Source organism: Ostrea edulis, chromosome 4, assembly GCF_947568905.1.
Source record: "Ostrea edulis chromosome 4, xbOstEdul1.1, whole genome shotgun sequence".
NCBI lineage: Eukaryota > Metazoa > Mollusca > Bivalvia > Ostreida > Ostreidae > Ostrea > Ostrea edulis.
The window spans coordinates 33710788-33733077 of NC_079167.1; the positions used below are offsets into that span (position 1 = coordinate 33710788).

General features: G+C 34.8%; 1 protein-coding gene across 1 annotated transcript; it reads left to right on the plus strand.

Annotated features, from left to right (window-relative positions):
• The first annotated feature begins 2240 nt into the window (after positions 1-2240).
• On the plus strand, positions 2241-21484 carry LOC125669633 (glutamate dehydrogenase, mitochondrial-like). Its single transcript, XM_048904309.2, has 12 exons — positions 2241-2740; positions 14967-15167; positions 15798-15884; positions 16115-16203; positions 16319-16417; positions 16624-16761; positions 16873-17010; positions 17197-17277; positions 18106-18229; positions 19255-19349; positions 19443-19505; positions 20261-21484. The coding sequence occupies exons 1-12, from the start codon at positions 2356-2358 to the stop codon at positions 20378-20380; spliced, it is 1620 nt and encodes a 539-aa protein (XP_048760266.2). The 5' UTR covers positions 2241-2355; the 3' UTR covers positions 20381-21484.
• The last annotated feature ends 806 nt before the right edge of the window (positions 21485-22290 follow it).

The following is a 22290-nucleotide window of genomic DNA, read 5'->3' on the forward strand; positions in this document are numbered from 1 at the left end:
ACCACACACCTTTCGTATTGTTTTGATGATGCTTGCGTATAAATAAATGATAAAGAGAGGTGGTGGGTCGCCTAACATCTCTGTAGTTGCAGATGGTAAGGAAACAGAAAATATTACGCCGATTGCCCCCTGCTTAGTCAGCAGAGGAAACAACGTTTTCAAATGTGCAAAATTCAACTATATATACTACCATCCCCACAACGTCAGAACCGCTAAACTACTTTTCCGATCGAATGTGCAATATTGAACTACATGCATATACCACAAGCAATTATATCGCCTGGGTTCCAATTTACTATTAAATACTCTTTAATGATAGTAAATTAAAACCCAAGCGACATAACTGTCTGTGCTATACACGACTATCCCCACCACGTCAGGACTCCTGAAAATGTTATATAAACGACAGTACTTAACGACCCCCCCCCCTAAAATTTTCAAATTTAAGGTAAATCATGGTATCTTGTGTAGAAAAATATATTATAAAAAACGATAAAAGAGGCCATAATTTCTTCCATTCTCAGAGAAATAAATGATAAAATCTTTTGATTTCATGAATTACTTTATTGGGAGAATTCATTCCCCCCCCCCCCCCCCCAACCCTTAAAATTAGCTTCATTTTACTAATTTCACCATATTAAAAATTATAGAAAAATAGTACAAATGACTTAAATAGGAGACATATTTCAAGCCCATAAAGAACAATATCATAGAAAAAAAAATCATAACCAAAGTTAAAATTGGTAGACTCTCTCTCTCTCTCTCTCTCTCTCTCTCTCTCTCTCTCATATCTTTGAATATAGAACAGTCATAGATAAATTATGATTCGTCTTCTAATACAGATTTGCAAACATTGACAATATCGAGACTCCATGGTATACAACTAATACAAGATTTCAAATATCCACCAGTTCAATTTCTATTTAGAAATTAGAATGTAGATGTATAAAGGATGTTACGAGATTCTAAGTTTTGTTAAGTGATCTCATAACTTTCTTGATCGGGAATTTCAGATACTCTTGGAGTTCATAGTCTTTCCTAATTTGACTTAAAATTTTGTGTAAATTGATATTGAAATCCAAATAGAGATTGTCATTGTTCACTGAAACATCACATATACAATATATATATATATATATATATATATATACATGTGTATATATATATATATATATATATATATATATATACATACATACACACACACACACACACACACACACACACACATATATATATATATATATATATATATATATATATAAAAGCACAAAAACCCAACAACACCCTACTTTCTTAAAGTGTCGGATCTGAGAAGATACAAGGCCAGTAAAGAAATTTATAAAAGCACTGAAAAGGCCACGACACTGTTGGTTATTTAAAACTCAAATTTTCGACGCAAATGTAGTTTATCGATACTTGTCGTTTTTGTGTGTTATTTGTTTATGTAATTTATGTCTCTTGATAAAGACGCGGGTTGCGTCGAAAATTTGAGTTTTAAATAACCAACAGTGTCGTGGCCTTTTCAGTGCTTTTATATATATGTGTGTGTGTGTGTGTGTGTGTGTGTGTGTGTGTGTGTGATATAGGAGCCTATATATTTTAGTAATCACCATATGGCGCAACGTTCGAAATATGGTGCCCAATGCATGTAAAAAAATTTTTAGGACTTTCAAAAATCTCATCACTCGGGGTTTATTTGTTTGATAGGGGGAAGAGGTTAATGGAGCTTGTGTGTTTGTGTGTGTGTGTGTGTAACGGGGGGGGGGGGGGGGGGGGGGATGAAGCAAAATTATTCAGTACGTGGTGAATACAGGATTTCTTAAAAGGAGGTTGGGCCGAGTTTTGAAGTTGCTTAATTCGTGGGTTATTTTATCTACACTTTATGCAGTATAAAATCGATGAATAACAACAAGTAATTGACTTGTTTGTATGCTTAATCTTATGGTATGGTACTAATTTAGGGGAGGGGGTGTACAAAAAGGAGGCGCCCCATTTAATCCGCCACTACTATCAGATCTTGTAAAAAAAAAAAAAAAATGAAACAAATACATCCAAATGCACTTCCATGACTTCGGCTACCGAATATTGATAATAATTATCTAAGTTCATGAACATGAAGGTGTTGTTGTGTTGAATATGAGAGGAAGTTGTAAACATTGCCTATGACGATAGTCCTCGAACTTCGTCTCTAAGTTTCACGTTCTTTAATTGGCTAAATTTATCGAATGTTAGACACACCTAATTTCGCATTATCCAATCAACAAGAGTGTTACATAGGTTGTTTCAAGGTTATATTGGAGGAAAGTGAAAGAAGCCGTTTGGTTGTGAATTGTGACATTAAACGTCGAGAAAATGCTGCGATCGGTATCGACGGAGGCATTGAGAACTGTTTCAAAATGGGGAGGAAGAAGTAATCTGGCAAATTCTGCCGGAATTTTGTCACAGAAAGGTCATTACAGTACTGGAGTTGATGATGACAGTTTAACTTTCTCACAAACGGTGGACAAATTTTATGACAGAGCATCGGCATTGATAGAAAATGACTTGGCAAAAGATATGGGAAGCCGTGTTTCAATGGAAGAAAAGATTAAAAAGGTACAGGGCATATTGAAGATTATTAAACCTGCAAACCACATGATTGAAATCACCTTCCCTTTGAAGCGGGACAATGGCGAGTATGAAATCATTGAAGCCTGGCGAGCACAGCACAGCCAGCATCGTACACCCTGCAAGGGAGGTAAATATCCTTCTAGTTATTTATAACAGAGACTGCAGTGTGAATTAAGGTAGTACTCTACATCGTCATAATGGCTGACTTCCTGTAAAAACATGGATGAAAAAATCGATATCAGCAATATTTGACTTTTCCTTTTCATTTTCAATACCTAGCCAAGTAGCTCAGTAGGTTTGAATACCGACTGCTGAACTGTAGGTCACAGGTTCGAGTCCAGCAGGGGTTTTAATTTTTTTCCAGATTACTTTCTACTAAAACTGTATTTTTTGACAAAATTAAGTAAATTTGAAAATTTTTAACTTCTGAATATTGTTGTACATATCCTCCACTTTTCATCCACATCAAATTTCTCTGGTGTAGCATACATCCTTAAAGCACTTTATATTTAAATGTTATTGTTTGCATGGTTTACTACAAACTACACGAGAAATCAAATTAAAAATGGCAAATAATGTGTAGATTTATCACATAATGCCACAAAAGATCTAATTTATTTAAATCATGATTTGGTGGACAGTTGATATGAAAAGTTCATATTTAGTTCAAGGGTTAAAAACTTGGAGTATAATAACCGTAGTCTCTTATCTTCAAATTTGTAGATATCAATGTTGGTATGTTTGCAAACTGACTTTTACCAGCAATGCATTAGCAGAGCAGATAAAATGGATGTTTGTGACCATCAAACTAGCATTACCATCCTTATCGCAATTCACCTTTGAATTAGAACGCTTTGGCCGATATAGTATTGCGTTGTGTGACGATTCAATTGAATCCGTTTGTAATACAATTGCGAAATGCAACAGACACTCTCATTGGTTCATATGTATAAGTCCGCCCAAATTCCCTTATACGGGAGTAGTCAGCATTTGAAAACATGACGGCCAGATGCTAGATGGAAAAAAACTTCAAAGGAAGAAAGAGAAAAAGTTGTATTCTTGTGTTGTTATCTCATGAATTTAATATAAAAAAAAAAATCCTAACATATTTTCCTACTATACTTGTGTCCAAACATACCTTCAAATATTTATTAAAGCCCCATACGACCCAAAAACTCGATCACAGCTTTAGATGATTTCGTTCGTAGACGTAGCCATCTTTGGTAGCCAGTCAATTTGAATCCCGGTTCATTTTCATACTGGCACAATAACGTCTAGATGTGTACTAATACTCCACAAATATTTTAGCTAAATAGTTTAAATAATATACCACCCCAGTCCTATTAAATGATAATTATTCAAATAGCTAAACTCACAGCAATGCGGCTTTCATTAGTCAAGAGTGGTCGCGCCGGCCGATCTCCATCTAATGGGCTTATGTAGCATTTTCATTAATCAAGAGCTTATTTTACCTTTACAAAGACTGGTACAAAAAATGTTTTAATTTCTATTAATTATTCGTGTTGATAATAAATGAAGAGCGAATACATAAATTACAACCGATTTTATGAATAGATACCAATAGCAAGAGTTCGAATTGACCGGCTACCTAACATGGCTACGTCAACAAACGAAATCATTTGAAGCTGCGAGTTTTCGGGTCGTGTGTGGCTTTAATGAATATTTGAAGGTATGTTTGGACACAAGTAGATCTATATAGTAGGAAAATATGTTTAGATTTTTATGTTCCCCAAACAAAGTTTGGGAACATATTGTTTTTACTCTGTTTCTTATTATGTTCCCCAAACAAAGTTTGGGAACATATTGTTTTTACTCTGTTTCTTATTAAGGTCTTCCGTCTCCTGCGGAAGACCTTACTATTATTGTTCGCGTTCTTCTTCTTCATTAAGGTCTTCCGTCTCCTGCGGAAGACCTTACTATTATTGTTCGCGTTCTTCTTCTTCATTATTATTATTATTATTTTCCTTGGTAGTACACGCGTTTTTCTCAGCCATTTCTCGATCGATTTTCACGAAATTTTCAGGAAAGATGTGTTTTGGTGACGAGACTTTGCTTGCAAAATTTCGTGCTTGACGTCACTTCCAGTCAGGAGTTATCTCTCTTTTAGTGACTTTTTGAAGGGCCTTGTTGTCCACACATCTCCTCCGTTAGTTTTGAAGCTAGAGTCTTGAAATTTCTACACAAGATAGAGTAAACATTTTAGAAGATTTGTGGGGGATTCGATTTTACCGGAGGCGATTTGCCTAAACGCTCGCCTGGACCTGAAAAAATGGATGCCAAAATTTATCGCCGATTTCGGCGATTTTTGACCTTTGATCTCCAATATCTTTTTTCTTGCAAATATTTTGTTAAGACATGTAGAACAAAAGTTATGCACATTTACGAGATCTTTTCGAAAATATGTTTAGGGGCTAGCCCCTTAAATTAGGGATCTAGAAGGGCTCAAAGTCTAGATCAAATATCTCGAAAATCCTTAATATTTTGGTATAAGTCAAAGAACAAAAAATGTTCATCTCAACAATCCAAATCTATTCATATAAAAATTTAGGTCATATGTTACGTAATAAGGGATTTTAAGGGCCAAAACCATAAATTTTTTACCCCTTGTATCTCGAAAACGACAAATATTTTGAAAAGCAATAAAGAACAAAAGTTGTTCAGAATGATGATCTGAACAATATGCATATTTCGTTTTTACCCTATGTGGCCCCGTTAGGGAGCTACAGTTTGGCCCCTAAAAATTACTTCTAGAAATAACTCGAGAACGGTAAAGAATTTCTAAATACTTGTTGAACAAAAAATGTTTGAAATGTCATGACCTTTCTTACGATATCAAGCAAAAGGGGCTGACCCTTTACATTAGGGGCCCAGAAGGGTCCAAAGGTTTATGAGAATATCTCAGAAACTATTAATATTTTGTAATAAGTCATTGAAGCGGAAATGTTCATCTAAACGAGCTTGTTCTTATCAAATCAAAAAGTAGGTCATATGTTACGTAATAAGGGATTTTAAGGGCCAAAATCATAAATAATTGACGCCTCATATCTTGAAAACGACAAATATTTTGAAAAGCATTATTGAACAAAAGTTGTTCAGAATGATAATCTAAACAATATGTACATTTCGTTTTTTCCCTATGTGGCCCCGTTAGGGAGCTACAGTTTGGCCCCTAAATATTTCTTGTAGAGATAACTCGAGAACGGTAAAGAATTTCTAAATACTTGTTGAGCAAAAAATGTTTAAAATGACAAGGCCTTTCTTACGATATCAAGCAAAACGGGCTGGCCCTTTAAATTAGGGGTTCAAAAGGGTCCAAATGTTTTTGAGAATATCTCAGAAACTATTAATATTTTAAGTTGTAGAAGCGGAAATGTTCATCTCAACGAGCTTGATCTTATCAAATCAAAAAGTAGGTCATATGTTACGTAATTAGAGATTTTAAGGGCCAAAATCGTAAATATTTGACGCCTCATATCTTTAAAACGACATATTTTTTGAAAAGCATTATTGAACAAAAGTTGTTCAATGTGTCATAACCTATCGATCAATATCAAAAAATGGGTCTGTGGGCCTCATGGCTCGCCTGTAGAGTCGATTTTTGTCGATATCAGTCGATTTCAAAAACTTGTAACTGGTAAATATTTTGTAAGGACATATTGAACAAAAGTTGTTCAGTTTATCGAGATCTATCGATTGATATCAAGAAATAGGCCTATGGTCCTAATGGCTCGCCTGTAGAGTCGATTTTTTGTCGATATCGGTCGATCTCAATAACTTTTTACAGGTAAATATTTTGTAAAGACATATAGAACTAAAGTTGTTGAGTCTATAGAGGGCTAACAAATGACATCAAGAAATAGGCCCGCGGGCCTTATGGCTCGCCTGGAGAGTCGAATTTCAAACGAATTTCACCGCAACTTTGCTTCAGAAGCTTATGATATGAAAAATTGATTATATCTAAAGTGTCTTAAAGTCGGAAACTAAATTGGGACTCATTTGTCTTTTTTTTTTTTTTCTTTAACTCCGAGTGCATCAACAAATCGGACGGAAGACCTACTCGTTGCTCGCAACGAGATCGTGTCTAGTTATTATTATTATTATTTTCCTTGGTAGTACACACGTTTTTCTCAGCCATTTCTCGATCGATTTTCACGAAATTTTCAGGAAAGATGTCTTTTGGTGACGAGACTTTGCTTGCAAAATTTCGTGCTTGACGTCACTTCCGGTCAGGAGTTATCTCTCTTTTAGTGACTTTTTGAAGGGCCTTGTTGTCCACACATCTCCTCCGTTAGTTTTGAAGCTAGAGTCTTGAAATTTCTACACAAGATAGAGTAAACATTTTAGAAGATTTGTGGGGGATTCGATTTTACCGGAGGCGATTTGCCTAAACGCTCGCCTGGACCTGAAAAAATGGATGCCAAAATTTTTCGCCGATTTCGGCGATTTTTGACCTTTGATCTCCAATATCTTTTTTCTTGCAAATATTTTGTTAAGACATGTAGAACAAAAGTTGTGCACATTTACGAGATCTTTTCGAAAATATCAAGATTTAGGGGCTAGCCCCTTCAATTAGGGATCTAGAAGAGCTCAAAGTCTAGATCAAATATCTCAAAAATCGTTAATATTTTGGTATAAGTCAAAGAACAAAAAATGTTCATCTCAACAATCCAAATCTATTCATATAAAAATTTAGGTCATATGTTACGTAATAAGGGATTTTAAGGGCCAAAACCATAATTTTTTTACCCCTTGTATCTCGAAAACGACAAATATTTTGAAAAGCAATAAAGAACAAAAGTTGTTCAGAATGATGATCTGAACAATATGCATATTTCGTTTTTACCCTATGTGGCCCCGTTAGGGAGCTACAGTTTGGCCCCTAAAAATTACTTCTAGAAATAACTCGAGAACGGTAAAGAATTTCTAAATACTTGTTGAACAAAAAATGTTTGAAATGTCATGACCTTTCTTACGATATCAAGCAAAATGGGCTGACCCTTTAAATTAGGGGCCCAGAAGGGTCCAAATGTTTTTGAGAATATCTCAGAAACTATTAATATTTTATAATAAGTTGTAGAAGCGGAAATGTTCATCTCAACGAGCTTGATCTTATCAAATCAAAAAGTAGGTCATATGTTACGTAATTAGAGATTTTAAGGGCCAAAATCGTAAATATTTGACGCCTCATATCTTTAAAACGACATATTTTTTGAAAAGCATTATTGAACAAAAGTTGTTCAGAATGATAATCTGAACAATATGTACATTTCGTTTTTTCCCTATGTGGCCCCGTTAGGGAGCTACAGTTTGGCCCCTAAATATTTCTTGTAGAGATAACTCGAGAACGGTAAAGAATTTCTAAATACTTGTTGAGCAAAAAATGTTTAAAATGACAAGGCCTTTCTTACGATATCAAGCAAAACGGGCTGGCCCTTTAAATTAGGGGTTCAGAAGGGTCCAAATGTTTTTGAGAATATCTCAGAAACTATTAATATTTTATAATAAGTTGTAGAAGCGGAAATGTTCATCTCAACGAGCTTGATCTTATCAAATCAGAAAAGTAGGTCATATGTTACGTAATTAGAGATTTTAAGGGCCAAAATCGTAAATATTTGACGCCTCATATCTTTAAAACGACATATTTTTTGAAAAGCATTATTGAACAAAAGTTGTTCAATGTGTCATAACCTATCGATCAATATCAAAAAATGGGTCTGTGGGCCTCATGGCTCGCCTGTAGAGTCGATTTTTGTCGATATCAGTCGATTTCAAAAACTTGTAACTGGTAAATATTTTGTAAGGACATATTGAACAAAAGTTGTTCAGTTTATCGAGATCTATCGATTGATATCAAGAAATAGGCCTATGGTCCTAATGGCTCGCCTGTAGAGTCGATTTTTTGTCGATATCGGTCGATCTCAATAACTTTTTACAGGTAAATATTTTGTAAAGACATATAGAACTAAAGTTGTTGAGTCTATAGAGGGCTAACAAATGACATCAAGAAATAGGCCCGCGGGCCTTATGGCTCGCCTGGAGAGTCGAATTTCAAACGAATTTCACCGCAACTTTGCTTCAGAAGCTTATGATATGAAAAATTGATTATATCTAAAGTGTCTTAAAGTCGGAAACTAAATTGGGACTCATTTGTCTTTTTTTTTTTTTTCTTTAACTCCGAGTGCATCAACAAATCGGACGGAAGACCTACTCGTTGCTCACAACGAGATCGTGTCTAGTTATTATTATTATTATTATTCTTTTTCTCCGGTACTTTTTTGTCCGGTAGTGTTCTCAGAAACTACAAAAGGGATCGATATGAAACTTTCCAGGATGATAGTATAGCGTTTGTAGATGTGCATAGTGATAGTCATTTTGTCTGCACTTGCATGCACGCGCACTCACGTGCATTGCAATTTTGGTACAAAAAATGGAAAATCAGAATATTGAAGGAAGCGATATAAAACCTAAATAGGATGATAGTATATCATTTGTACATATGAAAAATAATAGTTATTTTGTCAACACGCACACGCATGCGCGTGCATGCGCATTACGAAATTTGTACACTAACTTTGGAATCAGTCTAACTTTTTTGTTGTTCATTGAAATGGCTTGAAATTCATATCATAGGTAGATATTGAGACCCTTAACTGATTTGCATGGTCAAAATTACCAATTTGTACTCGCATGCATGTGCGCTTCATTTTGATTGGATAATACTAAAACGTTTGTAACTATCTTATCTATGAAGCGAATGAGATGATATTCACAGCATACGTAGACAATATGTGTATCTATATATTGGTGTAGCAAAAAAATGCCCACGCGCATGCGCGTGCAACGTTTTTTAAATGTTCAATTTTTAAAGGACGATAACGTTTTTGTTTTTCATCAAATTCTATTGATATTAATGGTTTAAATGTGTCTTGGTACTCCTTACAAATTGCTGTGGTTAGAATTACTGCTCAGCACGTGCATGCACGTGTACTGAATTCTGATTGGACGATTTTAAAATCGCTATAACTTCCTTATATTTGGTGGAAACGTTATGAAATTCACACTGTGGGTATATGATACACATGCCTGTTGAACAACATCAACAAAAATTCGGATTCATACACGCGTGCGCGTGTATGCGCGTGCAACGCTTTCTTTCATTTTTTTGGTACTGAAATGACCATATTGAACGTACTACATGTAATTAAAGGCTAAAATAAAATGATTTTTTCCTATAGATTCACAAGTACATCACTTTTTAATTGGGGGAGGTTTGGGGAACATATGTAACGGTCCCCGTTACAATTAGAACTAGTTATTATTAAGGTCTTCCGTTTCCAACGGAAGACCTTCTAGTGATTCTACTGTTTATTATTATTATTATTATTTTTTTTTTTTTTTTCCCTTTCGTCTCCTAGACCGTTGGATGGATTTTCCTGAAACTTTCACAGGTTATAGACAACGATGGTACCTCGAGGCATTTTTATCATTTTTTCAAAATTCACTTCCGGTCGCAAGATATGTCCAATTTTCGTCTTTTTACAAGATATCTTGTCCAGCGTTTTTCTCAGAAACGGTAAAAGATAGAGTCACCTAATTTTCAGAGTTAATAGATCTCACTTCGTAGGCGTGCAGTAGGGGGTTAAAAATGTCGGCCGTCACTTCCGGTCGTCACCGGAAGTGATTAAAGGAATCATGAATTTCAAACTTTTTTCTTTCAAATTGAAACCTATTTCGGTTTACTATATCTCGTTCTAATTCTCAAAAAATGTTGACCCCACCGGAAGTTGAATCTTCAACTTCCGGTTATATCAAATAAAGACTATTCATTATATCATTTTTCAGTGCCATAAATCTCGGTCATGAAACTAGTTAATGAGTTGAGTTTTACATATATTATAGTCACTATAAATGTCTAGAGTAACGTCAAATATTTTTGTAAAATTTACTTCCGGTCGGCAAATACGGCTTATTAGCTGTTTTCGTTGTCCAGCGTTTTTCTCAGACACGGTAAAAGATAGTCACCAAATTTTCAGAGTTGATAGATCTCACTTTGTAGGCGTGCAGTAGGGGGTTAAGAATGTTGGCCGTCACTTCCGGTCGTCACCGGAAGTGATTGATGAATCATAAATTTCAAACTTTTTTCTTTCAAACTGAAACCTATATCGGTTTACTAGGTCTTGTTGTAATTTTCAAAAAATGTTGACCCCACCGGAAGTTGAAACTCCAACTTCCGGTTATATCAAAGAAAGATTATTCATTCTCTCATTTTTCAGTGCCATAAATCTCGGTCATAAAACAAGTTAATGATTTGAATTTTACGTATGTTAGAGACAATATAATTGTCTAGATTATATTTAAATATTTTTGTAAAATTCACTTCCGGTCGTGAGATATGGGGTGGACATATTCAAACCTTGTTTTTTCAGTTTCTCAATAATGAATATAGATAGACGTTTGAAACTTGTAGAGTTGATCAACTAGCATTAGTCCATTGTACACATACATTCAATTTTTTCCTCCGTCACTTCCGGTCTATACCGGAAGTATTTGAAAAAATGTCGATTTTCCAATTTCTTCTAGTGATTTCTCAGAGATGGCTGGATATATTTTCTTGAAATTTTCAGGAATAATGTCTGATGAAATGACCTTGCTATAGGTATTTTTGTTTTACAAAATTCACTTCCGGTCGGAAAATAGGGCCGATTTTCTGTTTCTCAAAAGGAATTTTGTCCAGCACTTTTCTTGGAAAAGGTAAAATATAGGTTCATCATATATTCAGGAATGACCAATCTCCGTTTGTAAGCGTGCAGTAGGGAGTTGAACATGTCGACCGTCACTTCCTGTCGTCACCGGAAGTGATGGAAAGAATCGCAAATTTCAAACTTTTTCTTTTAAATTGAAACCTATACTAGTTTATCAACTCTCTTTCAAAGTGTCAAAATAATATTGAGTTTGTCGGTGGTCAAAACGACTACTTCCGATTTCTTGATAAAATATCTTTTTACTTTTCGTCTCTTTGTCCCCATAAATCTCGCTTATATTTGAAGTCTTTCATATGATTTTCACATGTCTTAATAAAAGTATAAACTTCTAGAGTTTTGATAATTTTGTTTTTCAAAATTGACTTCCGGTCGGTAGTAACCTGCTACTTTTTCTTTCTTTAGTCTACTTGTTTTTGTTAAGAACTCTTTCAGATAGAGACGTGAAATTTTCAGGGAATATAGACAGTAAAGAATCGATGTCATTTATAGGAAAACGCATCTGAATAGTACTTCCGGTCGTCACCGGAAGTTACGAGAAAGGAGTAAAAAATTCGATAATACATTTCTCATTCATTGTTAAGGCACATTTTCTGATACATTTAAATGGTTTTCGTAGGAATAGAAAGCTCTTTACCGGAAGTGGTCTAATGGAAGACCTACTCATTACTAGTAATGAGTGTCTAGTTATTATTCTTTTTCTCCGGTACTTTTTTGTCCGGTAGTGTTCTCAGAAACTACAAAAGGGATCAATATGAAACTTTCCAGGATGATAGTATAGCGTTTGTAGATGTGCATAGTGATAGTCATTTTGTTTGCACGTGCATGCACGCGCGCTCACGTGCATTGCAATTTTGGTACAAAAAATGGAAAATCAGAATATTGAAGGAAGCGATATAAAACCTAAATAGGATGATAGTATATCATTTGTACATATGAAAAATAATAGTTATTTTGCCAGCACGTGCACGCGCATTACAAAATCTGTACGCTAACTTTGGAATCAGTCTAACTTTTTTGTTGTTCATTGAAATGGCTTGAAATTCATATCATAGGTAGATATTGAGACCCTTAACTGATTTACATGGTCAAAATTACCAATTTGCACGCGCATGCACGTGCGCTTCATTTTGATTGGATAATGCTAAAACGTTTGTAACTATCTTATTTATGAAGCGAATGAGATGATATTCACAGCATATGTAGACAATATGTGTATCTATATGTTGGTGTAACAAAAAATGCCAACGCACACGCGCATGCGTGTGCAACGCTTTTTAAATGTTCAATTTTTAAAGGACGATAACGTTTTTGTTTTTCATCAAATTCTATTCATATTAGGGGTTTAGATGTATCTTGGTACTCCTTACAAATTGCTGTGGTTAGAATTACTGCTCAGCACGTGCATGCACGTGTGCTGATTTCTGATTGGACGATTTTAAAATCACTATAACTTCCTTATATTTGGTGGAAACGTTATGAAATTCATACTGTGGGTATATGATACAAATGCCTGTTGAACGACATCAACAAAAATTCTGAATCATACACGCGTGCGCGTGTATGCGCGTGCAACGCTTTCTTTCATTTCTTGGTACTGAAATGACCATATTGAACGTACTACATGTAATTAAAGGCTAAAATAAAATGATTTTTTCCTATAGATTCACAAGGACATCACTTTTTAATTGGGGGAGGTTTGGGGAACATATGTAACGGTCCCCGTTACAATTAGAACTAGTTTTATATTGAGTTTATGAGACAGCAACACAAGAATACACCGATATCAGGCCTCAACCGTCCGCAGCTTTTTGTGGCCCGTAAATCGAAGGTTTTTATAAGAGGTGGATCTTTTCAGAGAGCTATGTACAGTTCTCCAGCTACACTAAATCCGCTCGAGAAAGTGGGCGGGCTGTAATCGGCCAATGAAAACTCTTGTTGTATGACATCAAACATGTCATTCAAATTGTTCAATCGTCTCATTCAATTGTGTCGTCACACAATGCAATACTATATCGGGTAAAGAGTTCTAATTCAAAGGTGAATTGCGATAAATCTAAAGATAAGGACTGTACTAATGATCATTCTAATGCAGGAATTTTGCTTGATGTTTACCTCTTTGTTTGTTTTGAGGCGAGTTGTGACAAAGCTTGGTGAATGACACCTATATATCACCCTCACAATGTCAAGGTTTTGTGATTATGTACCTGCGGAAGGAATGTAATCACAAAACCTTGACATTGTGAGGTTGCCTGTATATGAATCAGGGCTCAACATTAACTTTTTTTCTTACTTGTCCGAACTTCAACTTCATTTGTCCGAAAAATTTTCAAAAAAGATCTAATAACTGTATTTAATTTACTTAAGATATAGTCCATGTTTATACCTGCTTGATTGATTTTTGATCTTATTCTCTTGATAAAAAACAACAAATGCATAAAACAAAATTTTATCTAGACTTCCTGTCTTGAATCAATGAGTTCGTAAGATCAATGGATGGTTGAAAGCAGTACGGAATAAGTGAACACCGATCCAGATCGAGTGTGACTCAATTACATAGCGATTGATATCGGGATCGAAGTTCATTTTTCATGCATTACTTCTGACTCTGAACTACCGATAAACTTTTCACCAAATTGTTTGAAGACTTCTTTACATAAAAAAGCACTTGTCCAATCGGACAAGTACCTATTAATTAATATTTACTTGTCCGAAATGTTTTTCCACTGGTACCGGACAAGCGTTAATGTTGACCCCTGTGAATCCCTGTGTCTGTCTGTCGCCCTGTCATGTCTCACTATTTTTTGTTAGGGCAACACTTTGTAATGGAATTCAAAGATTTTAGAGGCTCATATATGGTATTTAGGTTGTGTGTCATGACTCTGACCTAAAGCTATTTGGCCAAAGCCACGAGTAAAAAGATTTTTTCTGGGACATAACTTTGTGATGGAGAAATAGCGGAAGTTCATACTTGGCACAATGATTGTTTAGTCTCCTTAGAATTGCCATATTTTCCTTATTCTCTAACAGTTTTTGTGTCTTGTGTCTATATATAAGATTTGCTTTTTTTTTTTTTTTTTTTTTTAATACATCACATAATGTTACATTTCAATCTGATTAAAATCATCTCCTAGATCTTCTCCTTTCTTCTTGTGTTGTAGGAACAACATTAAAATAAAGGACCGGATCAAGCTGATTTTAATAATATTGGTTACATTTTGATTTTACATCACTCTAGTATGATGTCACCCCCCCCAAAAAGAAGAAGAAAAAGAACTATTTTGTCAATGCTCATTTAACTGTCTCAAACCATAGTGCAAAAACCAGTCAAAATGCAAATTATGAAACAGTTGCATTAGAATGAATTCTAATGGTTATTTGAGAATGTGTAAAACAATTTGCAGTCAATTGTTAGGTCTGCCATGCGTGCAGCAAGCCAGTTACCTGGAAGGGAGCCCACTGCTGTGGAAGATGCACCTAATCCTGCACGTTAATCAAAATGATGATGATGATGATTTGTGATTTTATTAATAGTGTTATTGTTTGAAATACGTTGTTTATGTTGGAATATAGGTATAAGGTACAGCTTGGATGTATGTGAGGACGAGGTAAAGGCTTTGGCCGCCTTAATGACTTACAAATGTGCTGTGGTGGATGTCCCGTTTGGTGGCGCCAAGGCTGGTGTCAAAATTAATCCTGCCAACTATTCTGAAAAGGAGCTGGAGAAAATCACCAGGAGATTGGCTGTAGAGCTAGCAAAGAAAGGGTTTATAGGTTTGTGCCATATAGAACAATAATCTGTAGATAGAATAATATATTAATATTGCATGTAGTTGAGGGTAACATTGAAAATTTTCACCCCGAGAAAACCATTGTCAACCGAGGCGTAGCCAAGGTTGACAATGGTTTTTCGAGGGGTGAAAATTTTCAATGTTACCCTCAACTACATGCAATATTTGTTTTATTATACTGAATGCTATATAAACAACAAAGCAGAAAGACTTAAGTCTGTTGACATTTGATCAATCACTGTCATGTGATTTTTCGTATATCGATGCGGGTATTCGTGTTTATTACAAACGCTCAAACGACGTCGTCTAACAATCTACGGCGAACCGAACGTGCATAAATTTGACGCATGTGATAATTTTTATAATATCACCCGTTATCAAGTACTGTTACCTGTTAAATTGCTAGATACTATCACCCTGGAGGGTGTGCTTTCTGTTCTCAAGAGGGTAACAATATGTTTTTTCCAATGCTTCTCGACCAATCGGATTCGAGTATTTTACATGAAAGTATAATAACCTATAATGACAATAATCTGTAGATAGAATAACATTGATGGGAAATTCTTGTATGCTATTGATGTTCCACTGATGGGGAAACGTTTCAATTTTCCAGGTCCTGGTATTGATGTTCCTGCCCCAGACATGGGGACAGGAGAACGAGAGATGAGCTGGATCGCAGACACGTATGCTAACACTCTAGGTATGAAACATTGGATTTTGGATTTTATGATTCTGAAGTTTTGATTCATTATTAGTGGATGTTAATACTATGGAATAACGTTTGTGTGTACAAAGTGTGAAAGATAATAAATTTTTCAATTTGTACATAACATATTTATGTACCCAGTTTAATATTGTTCAGTATGATAATATTATAACCATTCAGATTTTTGCTAGAATGACATATCAGCCCATTTTCTCTTTATACAGGTTTTAATGATATTAATGCACATGCCTGCATCACAGGAAAACCAATCACACAGGGAGGAATTCACGGTCGTATTTCTGCCACGGGTCGCGTAAGTGCCATTACAAATTTCGTACACAAAGTTCTGGCCAAGTCATTGATTTGGACATGAACAGTGTGTCCTCTTTCATAACATCATAATTTATCCATCTTTTGATTTAATATAGGGGGTGTTTCATGGAATCGAGAACTTTATAAATGAGGCCAGTTACATGAGCATGATTGGTCTCATGCCAGGTTTTGGAGAAAAGACTTTCATCGTTCAGGTACAGAGAGGAAAATGTCATATCTTTTTATAACAATTTTTTGTCGAAATAAGAAGTTAAGAAGAAGCATATCTTGATATGTATACAGCACAGATTTTTATGTGGCACAAATTGATAATAAATTTGAATTTCAACATATTGACTTGAGCATGGAGAGGCTATTTGAGTATGCCAACTTAAAATCGGAACATTTATTGACTGTTCAGGGATTTGGTAATGTGGGACTACACACTATGAGATACCTGCATCGAGCCGGTGCTAAATGTATAGGTGTGAAGGAAATAGATGCCAGTATATACAATGCAAACGGAATAGATCCTAAGGAGTTAGAAGACTACAAACTGGTAAGAAACTTCAAGCTTCAAGGTCAACTATGTTGTGAAGGTCATTTTATTCACTGCAGACCTGTGATGTCTGAAATTCTTTGAATCTGAACCCAATTATGTTTTGATCAGGAAAATGGCACCATAAAAGGTTTCCCCAATTCTGAGCCTTATGATGGTGATCTTCTGTTAGCTGAATGTGATATCCTGGTGCCTGCTGCCAGTGAGAGACAACTAACCCAGGATAATGCACATGAAGTCAAGGCCAAGGTATTGTTATCTGAGCAGCACAATAAACATTTATATGGTAATTTGTATTGTTATGTTTACATCTTGTCTACTGATTCTAATATGTATTACATATGTACATGTATGTGAGTAGAGACAGTATGAATAGTCGATGTCAGATGATATGAACTCTGTAGAGTACTCTGTACATGTACGCCCCACTTTCAGATTATTGCTGAAGGCGCCAATGGTCCAACAACAATGGGAGCAGACAAAATCTTCCTGGAGAGGAAAATCCTAGTTATTCCTGTAAGTGATCTGTTAGTCTAGACATTCAATGATAATTGTAATGACTATTATTACATACCCATCGATGTTTCGTAATTAAATTGATCGAGTTGATTTCGCAGAGTGTGATCCAATTTTCTGGATCACCACACTGTGGACTCTGAAACTGAAGACGTCACAATGCATCAACGCAACGTTTTTTGTTGAAAATAGCGACCTTGTCACAAACAAAATGGTGTACACAAAAAATAATTTCACTGTATTTCTGTGTTTTTGATAATTTTGAATACATTTATTATCTAATAAATGTGGATTTAAAAGTACGTAAGGGGGTTTATAATAGATTTATCATTACTACTAATATCGATTAAAAGAAAATATCGCTCCAATATTTGATAACAGAAGCACACAATTGTAATCAACCTAATTTTCACTATCATTTGAGCGAATGAGTCACACGACTCAAAACGAAGCTCGACAGTTTGTTAAAATGTTTTCAAGAGACTGTTGTGATGAAAGAACCCATAAAATCGATATCAGTAAGTACAAGAAGCATTGTTTTATTGATTAATTATGATTTTAATATTGAATTCGGCTCGCAAGTTATTAAAATCGGCCTGAGAATGCTGCCTCCAACTGGAGGCGACGAAATTTTCAGTTAACATAATGGTGCCAGTTCTTATGTTTTCCTGGCACAATAAATATCAAAATCATAAAAAAGCCAGGAAAACGTCATTTGGACTAGGAAATAGTATACCATAAACAACACTGTTTCCTTTAACCATGTATGTATATGTCCCCAGCTGTATGATTATCAATGAATGTTCTTTGTTTTAAATTTCTCTCTAGGATTTGTACATCAATGCAGGTGGTGTGACTGTCTCGTATTTTGAGTGGCTGAAAAATCTGAATCATGTTAGTTATGGACGTCTGACCTTTAAGTATGAGAGAGATTCTAATTATTATCTACTAGGTGAGTTTTATTCTTTCATCTGTGCATTTTTATATATATCTGGTCTGATTCTATTTTTTTTTTTTACATCAGGTAAAAATTTTTAAAAGCTACATGGTAGGAAATAAAAAAAAAATTAAGAATTCTAAAAACTTAGAGAATGAAATATGTGTTTAGTGTGCGTCTTAACAAACTGATGAAGATGTAAAATAGCTTTGTTGATGCTAACCAAAAATCCCAAAGGAAAGATAAAGATAGTATTTTTACCAACATATCACAAACAAATAAAGCTTGTATTTTCAAAATACTGAGAAATTTATTAAGGACTCTCTCTCTCTATATATATATATTGAAAGAAAGAAAATAACACACAAAGTTATAATTCTAACGTGAGCGCTTTCATTTTATAATCCTCAGGCGTTAAATTAAATTTGTTTGAAATACATGTAGTCTGATGCCATAATGGCATTTTGACATTTCACCTACATGTATGTAAGGACACCATAAATGAATGAAAGGAACAGGTTTTTTACGTAAAGCATATTATGAAGTCATAGACGATAAAGAGTAAACAATTTCACAATAAGCTATTGAGAGCAGTTTCTAAAGTCTGAATAAAGTGTCTTTCTTTTTCTCGTTGGGAAATAGTATTTTCTGTGTAAAGTTTATAATGCTTACTGTGAAATTGTTTTCTTCCCTTCATTCTTTTATGACTTCTTTACCTCAGTGAAATGTTGAAACGCCATTATGACGTCAGACTATTTCAAAGCTAATTTAAGATGTAACGCCTGAGGATTATAAAATGAAAGCGCTTGCGTTAAGAATTTTAACTTTGTGTGTTATTTTATTTTTTTTCAATATCTTATACTGGACTCTGTGTGTGTGTGTATATATATATATATATATATATATATATATATATATAAACTGGAATTGACATCTTGAATATAGCTTACTGAATATTTCTTCATTTAATTCAGTATTATATGTGCCATGTTTGTAGTTGATATGAATTAAAGTAATGTATTCAATGTTCTCTTGTACAGAAAGTGTTCAGCAGTCTCTAGAGAGGAAGTTTGGGGGAGGAAAGAAAGAATCGGTGCCTATTGTACCCTCTCCAGAATTCCAGAACAGAATCTCTGTAAGTAAGACACCCCCCACCCACCACTTAATAGGTAAACAGTGAAGTAGGAAGTTTCAGATATGAATCATTACTTTTTCTTCTTGATTTTAGGGAGCATCAGAGAAGGACATAGTACATTCAGGATTGGAATACACCATGATGAGATCCGCTAGGGTAGGTAGAATTGACTGAACCAGATTTATAGTACACAATGATGAGATCTGATTGGGTAGAACCAGGTTAGTACACAATGATGAGATCTGATTGGGTAGAACCAGATTAGTATACAATGATGAGATCTGATTGGGTAGAACCAGGTTAGTACACGATGATGAGCTCTGATTGGGTAGAACCAGATTAGTACACAATGATGAGATCTGATTGGGTAGAACCAGATTAGTACATGATGAGATCTGATTGGGTAGAACCAGGTTAGTACATGATGAGATCTGATTTAGTAGAACCAGGTTAGTACATGATGGCAAGGTCTGAATGGTGGAATTCACCGAATCACACGAGGGAAAAGTGATGCAAAAGGTAGGGTACCTAGGAATGTGGACTGTAAAGGGTATTTTTGGAATGTTTTAGCAGATACAAAATTCGAGATAAACCAAATTCGAGATACAGATATTTTACTGTATGTGAATTGAAAAAAAAAAAGTCTTTGATGGTGTTGACTTGTATTTAGGACATTGGAAGTTGTACATTTACATGCTGTATATCATTCCTCTTGTCATGTTAATTTTGTTCTTGTAGATATTGATTTAACAAATAGAAATATATTATTGCATGGATGTTATAAAGTGCGAAGTTCGATGGATCAATTTTCTTGCAGTATGTTAATGAGTCAGTGTCTTTGCACTAACCTCATATTGTGTATTGTTCGTTGTTAATGGATACCTTGAGCGAGCACGTGGTTTCTGTTTCAGAATATCATGGACACTGCCATGACCTACAACCTCAGTTTGGATCTCCGTACAGCAGCCTACATTACCTCAATCAAGAAGATCTTCAAGGTCTACGAGAAAGCTGGTCTGACCTTCACCTAGACACAAGGCCATTCAGATGGGCATTACATCATACTGTGGCCTATATTACAGAGCTTTCATTCATAACATTTGCATTTTGCACAGATATTTTGTCTTGTCCTCTGTGACCCTTTGTATGTGTTTGTGAATGGTAATGCTATGTTATCAGAAGAGGAACTGTTGATTTATGTGTTGTTATACAATGGAGGGACTATAATTCTAGAAGGAAGAAATTTTCCATGGGATATTTAATCATTAGGTTGCTAGAGTAGTTAGACAGTTTTTTTGTTGTTTTTTTTATTAATTATTATTATTTAGATATGCATTTTTTATTTGCCACAAATTAATTAAGAGCCTGAACACAATATATGTTATCTTAATAAGTCACTTGTATACAGACTTGTATGAGTCATAGTAACAAGCATTTACTGATAAACCATACAGTTATAGTAAATGTACTGTATTTTTCAAAATGAGATGATTGTACTGTGTAAAATGAAAATCTATGGGAATATTGGTAATTTACAAGACACCGAGAACTGAGGGGACTCAACACAGAAGACTTTTCTGGAAAAGCTGGCAAAAGAAAGAAATCCAGAAAAAAAGTGGAGAAAAAAAACGACTAGCAATAAACTAATACTCAGTTATAAGTGGAATCTGAACAGGCAGCTCAATTCTCCAAATTGTCCGGAATATCTCCATTACTTATTGCATAGAATTGCTGTGTACGATCTGCTTTTTTTAAATAATGTGTTCTTTTATCACAGAATTTTATTTTGCAATTCATGCCTGTCTCTTTAGAGTATTTTCAAGTGAGTGGTGTATGCTGATGAAAATGATATTTTCTTAATAAGTTTTTTTTATCTGTTTTGTTTTTGCACAAAGCCTAGTTACACTATACACTTAGCATATAAAATGATAATTTTGTGTTTTTGTTTTTTGTTTCACTTGACATGTCCCTGTAGCACATCCCAGATAGAAATGGAGTGTATTGAAATAAAAGTGTGAAAGATTATATTTAATGAATTTTGTGGATGATGCAATACATGTAGGTAAGAGTTGTCCATTTTGAATTGTATTCTCAACTGATTGATATGCCATTATAAAGATTTTACAAAAAATGAATAAGCAGTTGTGTGTTCACTTGAGAATGATGCAAATATTTATAAGGATTTCTTGTCTTTGGAACACAGTAACTATGGTTTCATGGTCCTTCAAGATTTCTGGAATACATGGCGATTTGTACATAAACAGACATGAAGTGATCTTTTAGAAGCTGCTTGCAGACACACTGTGACTTTCTAACTTGCGTGTTACTGATTTTATGCACCGCTACTGAATTCATTTGATTTTCTTCCTTTATGGGTAATGAATTTTGAAAGTGGCTGCTGATAAACATGTGATTCGCAAATTAAACCTGATGTAAAAAAAAAGTCAAATATGCACAGGTCACAACACAAAGAGTACCATGAACAGTACATAATACACCCAACCAAAGCTTATGTAGTATGTTGCAATGGAGCTTGTTTTCTATGATATTGGTTGGCACACGTGGCAAAAATGCCACTAGTTGGAGAACTTTACTTGGGGTAGTATCAGCAATCATTAAGCTGTGATGTACGTTCTTTTACAATGTATCAATGAAAAGTCCTGGTTAAAAACTAGTTCTAGTGAATGAGGACTGCAATCTAATACACAACTTCCGAGATATCAGCTCTTCTGTGATGGAGGTACGTTCAGTGTTCTGTTGAATGCTTGGGTGGGTACAAGATGTATACATATACTATAGACTAGCTATGTCAATACGAATAAAAGTAATGAATGTGTAAATTTTGCTTATATCAGCCGTTGGTATACATTAAACTGACCATATCAAGAATAATATTTGTTTGAATTAGGCCATTAGATTAAATATGAAATTATTTTTTTAT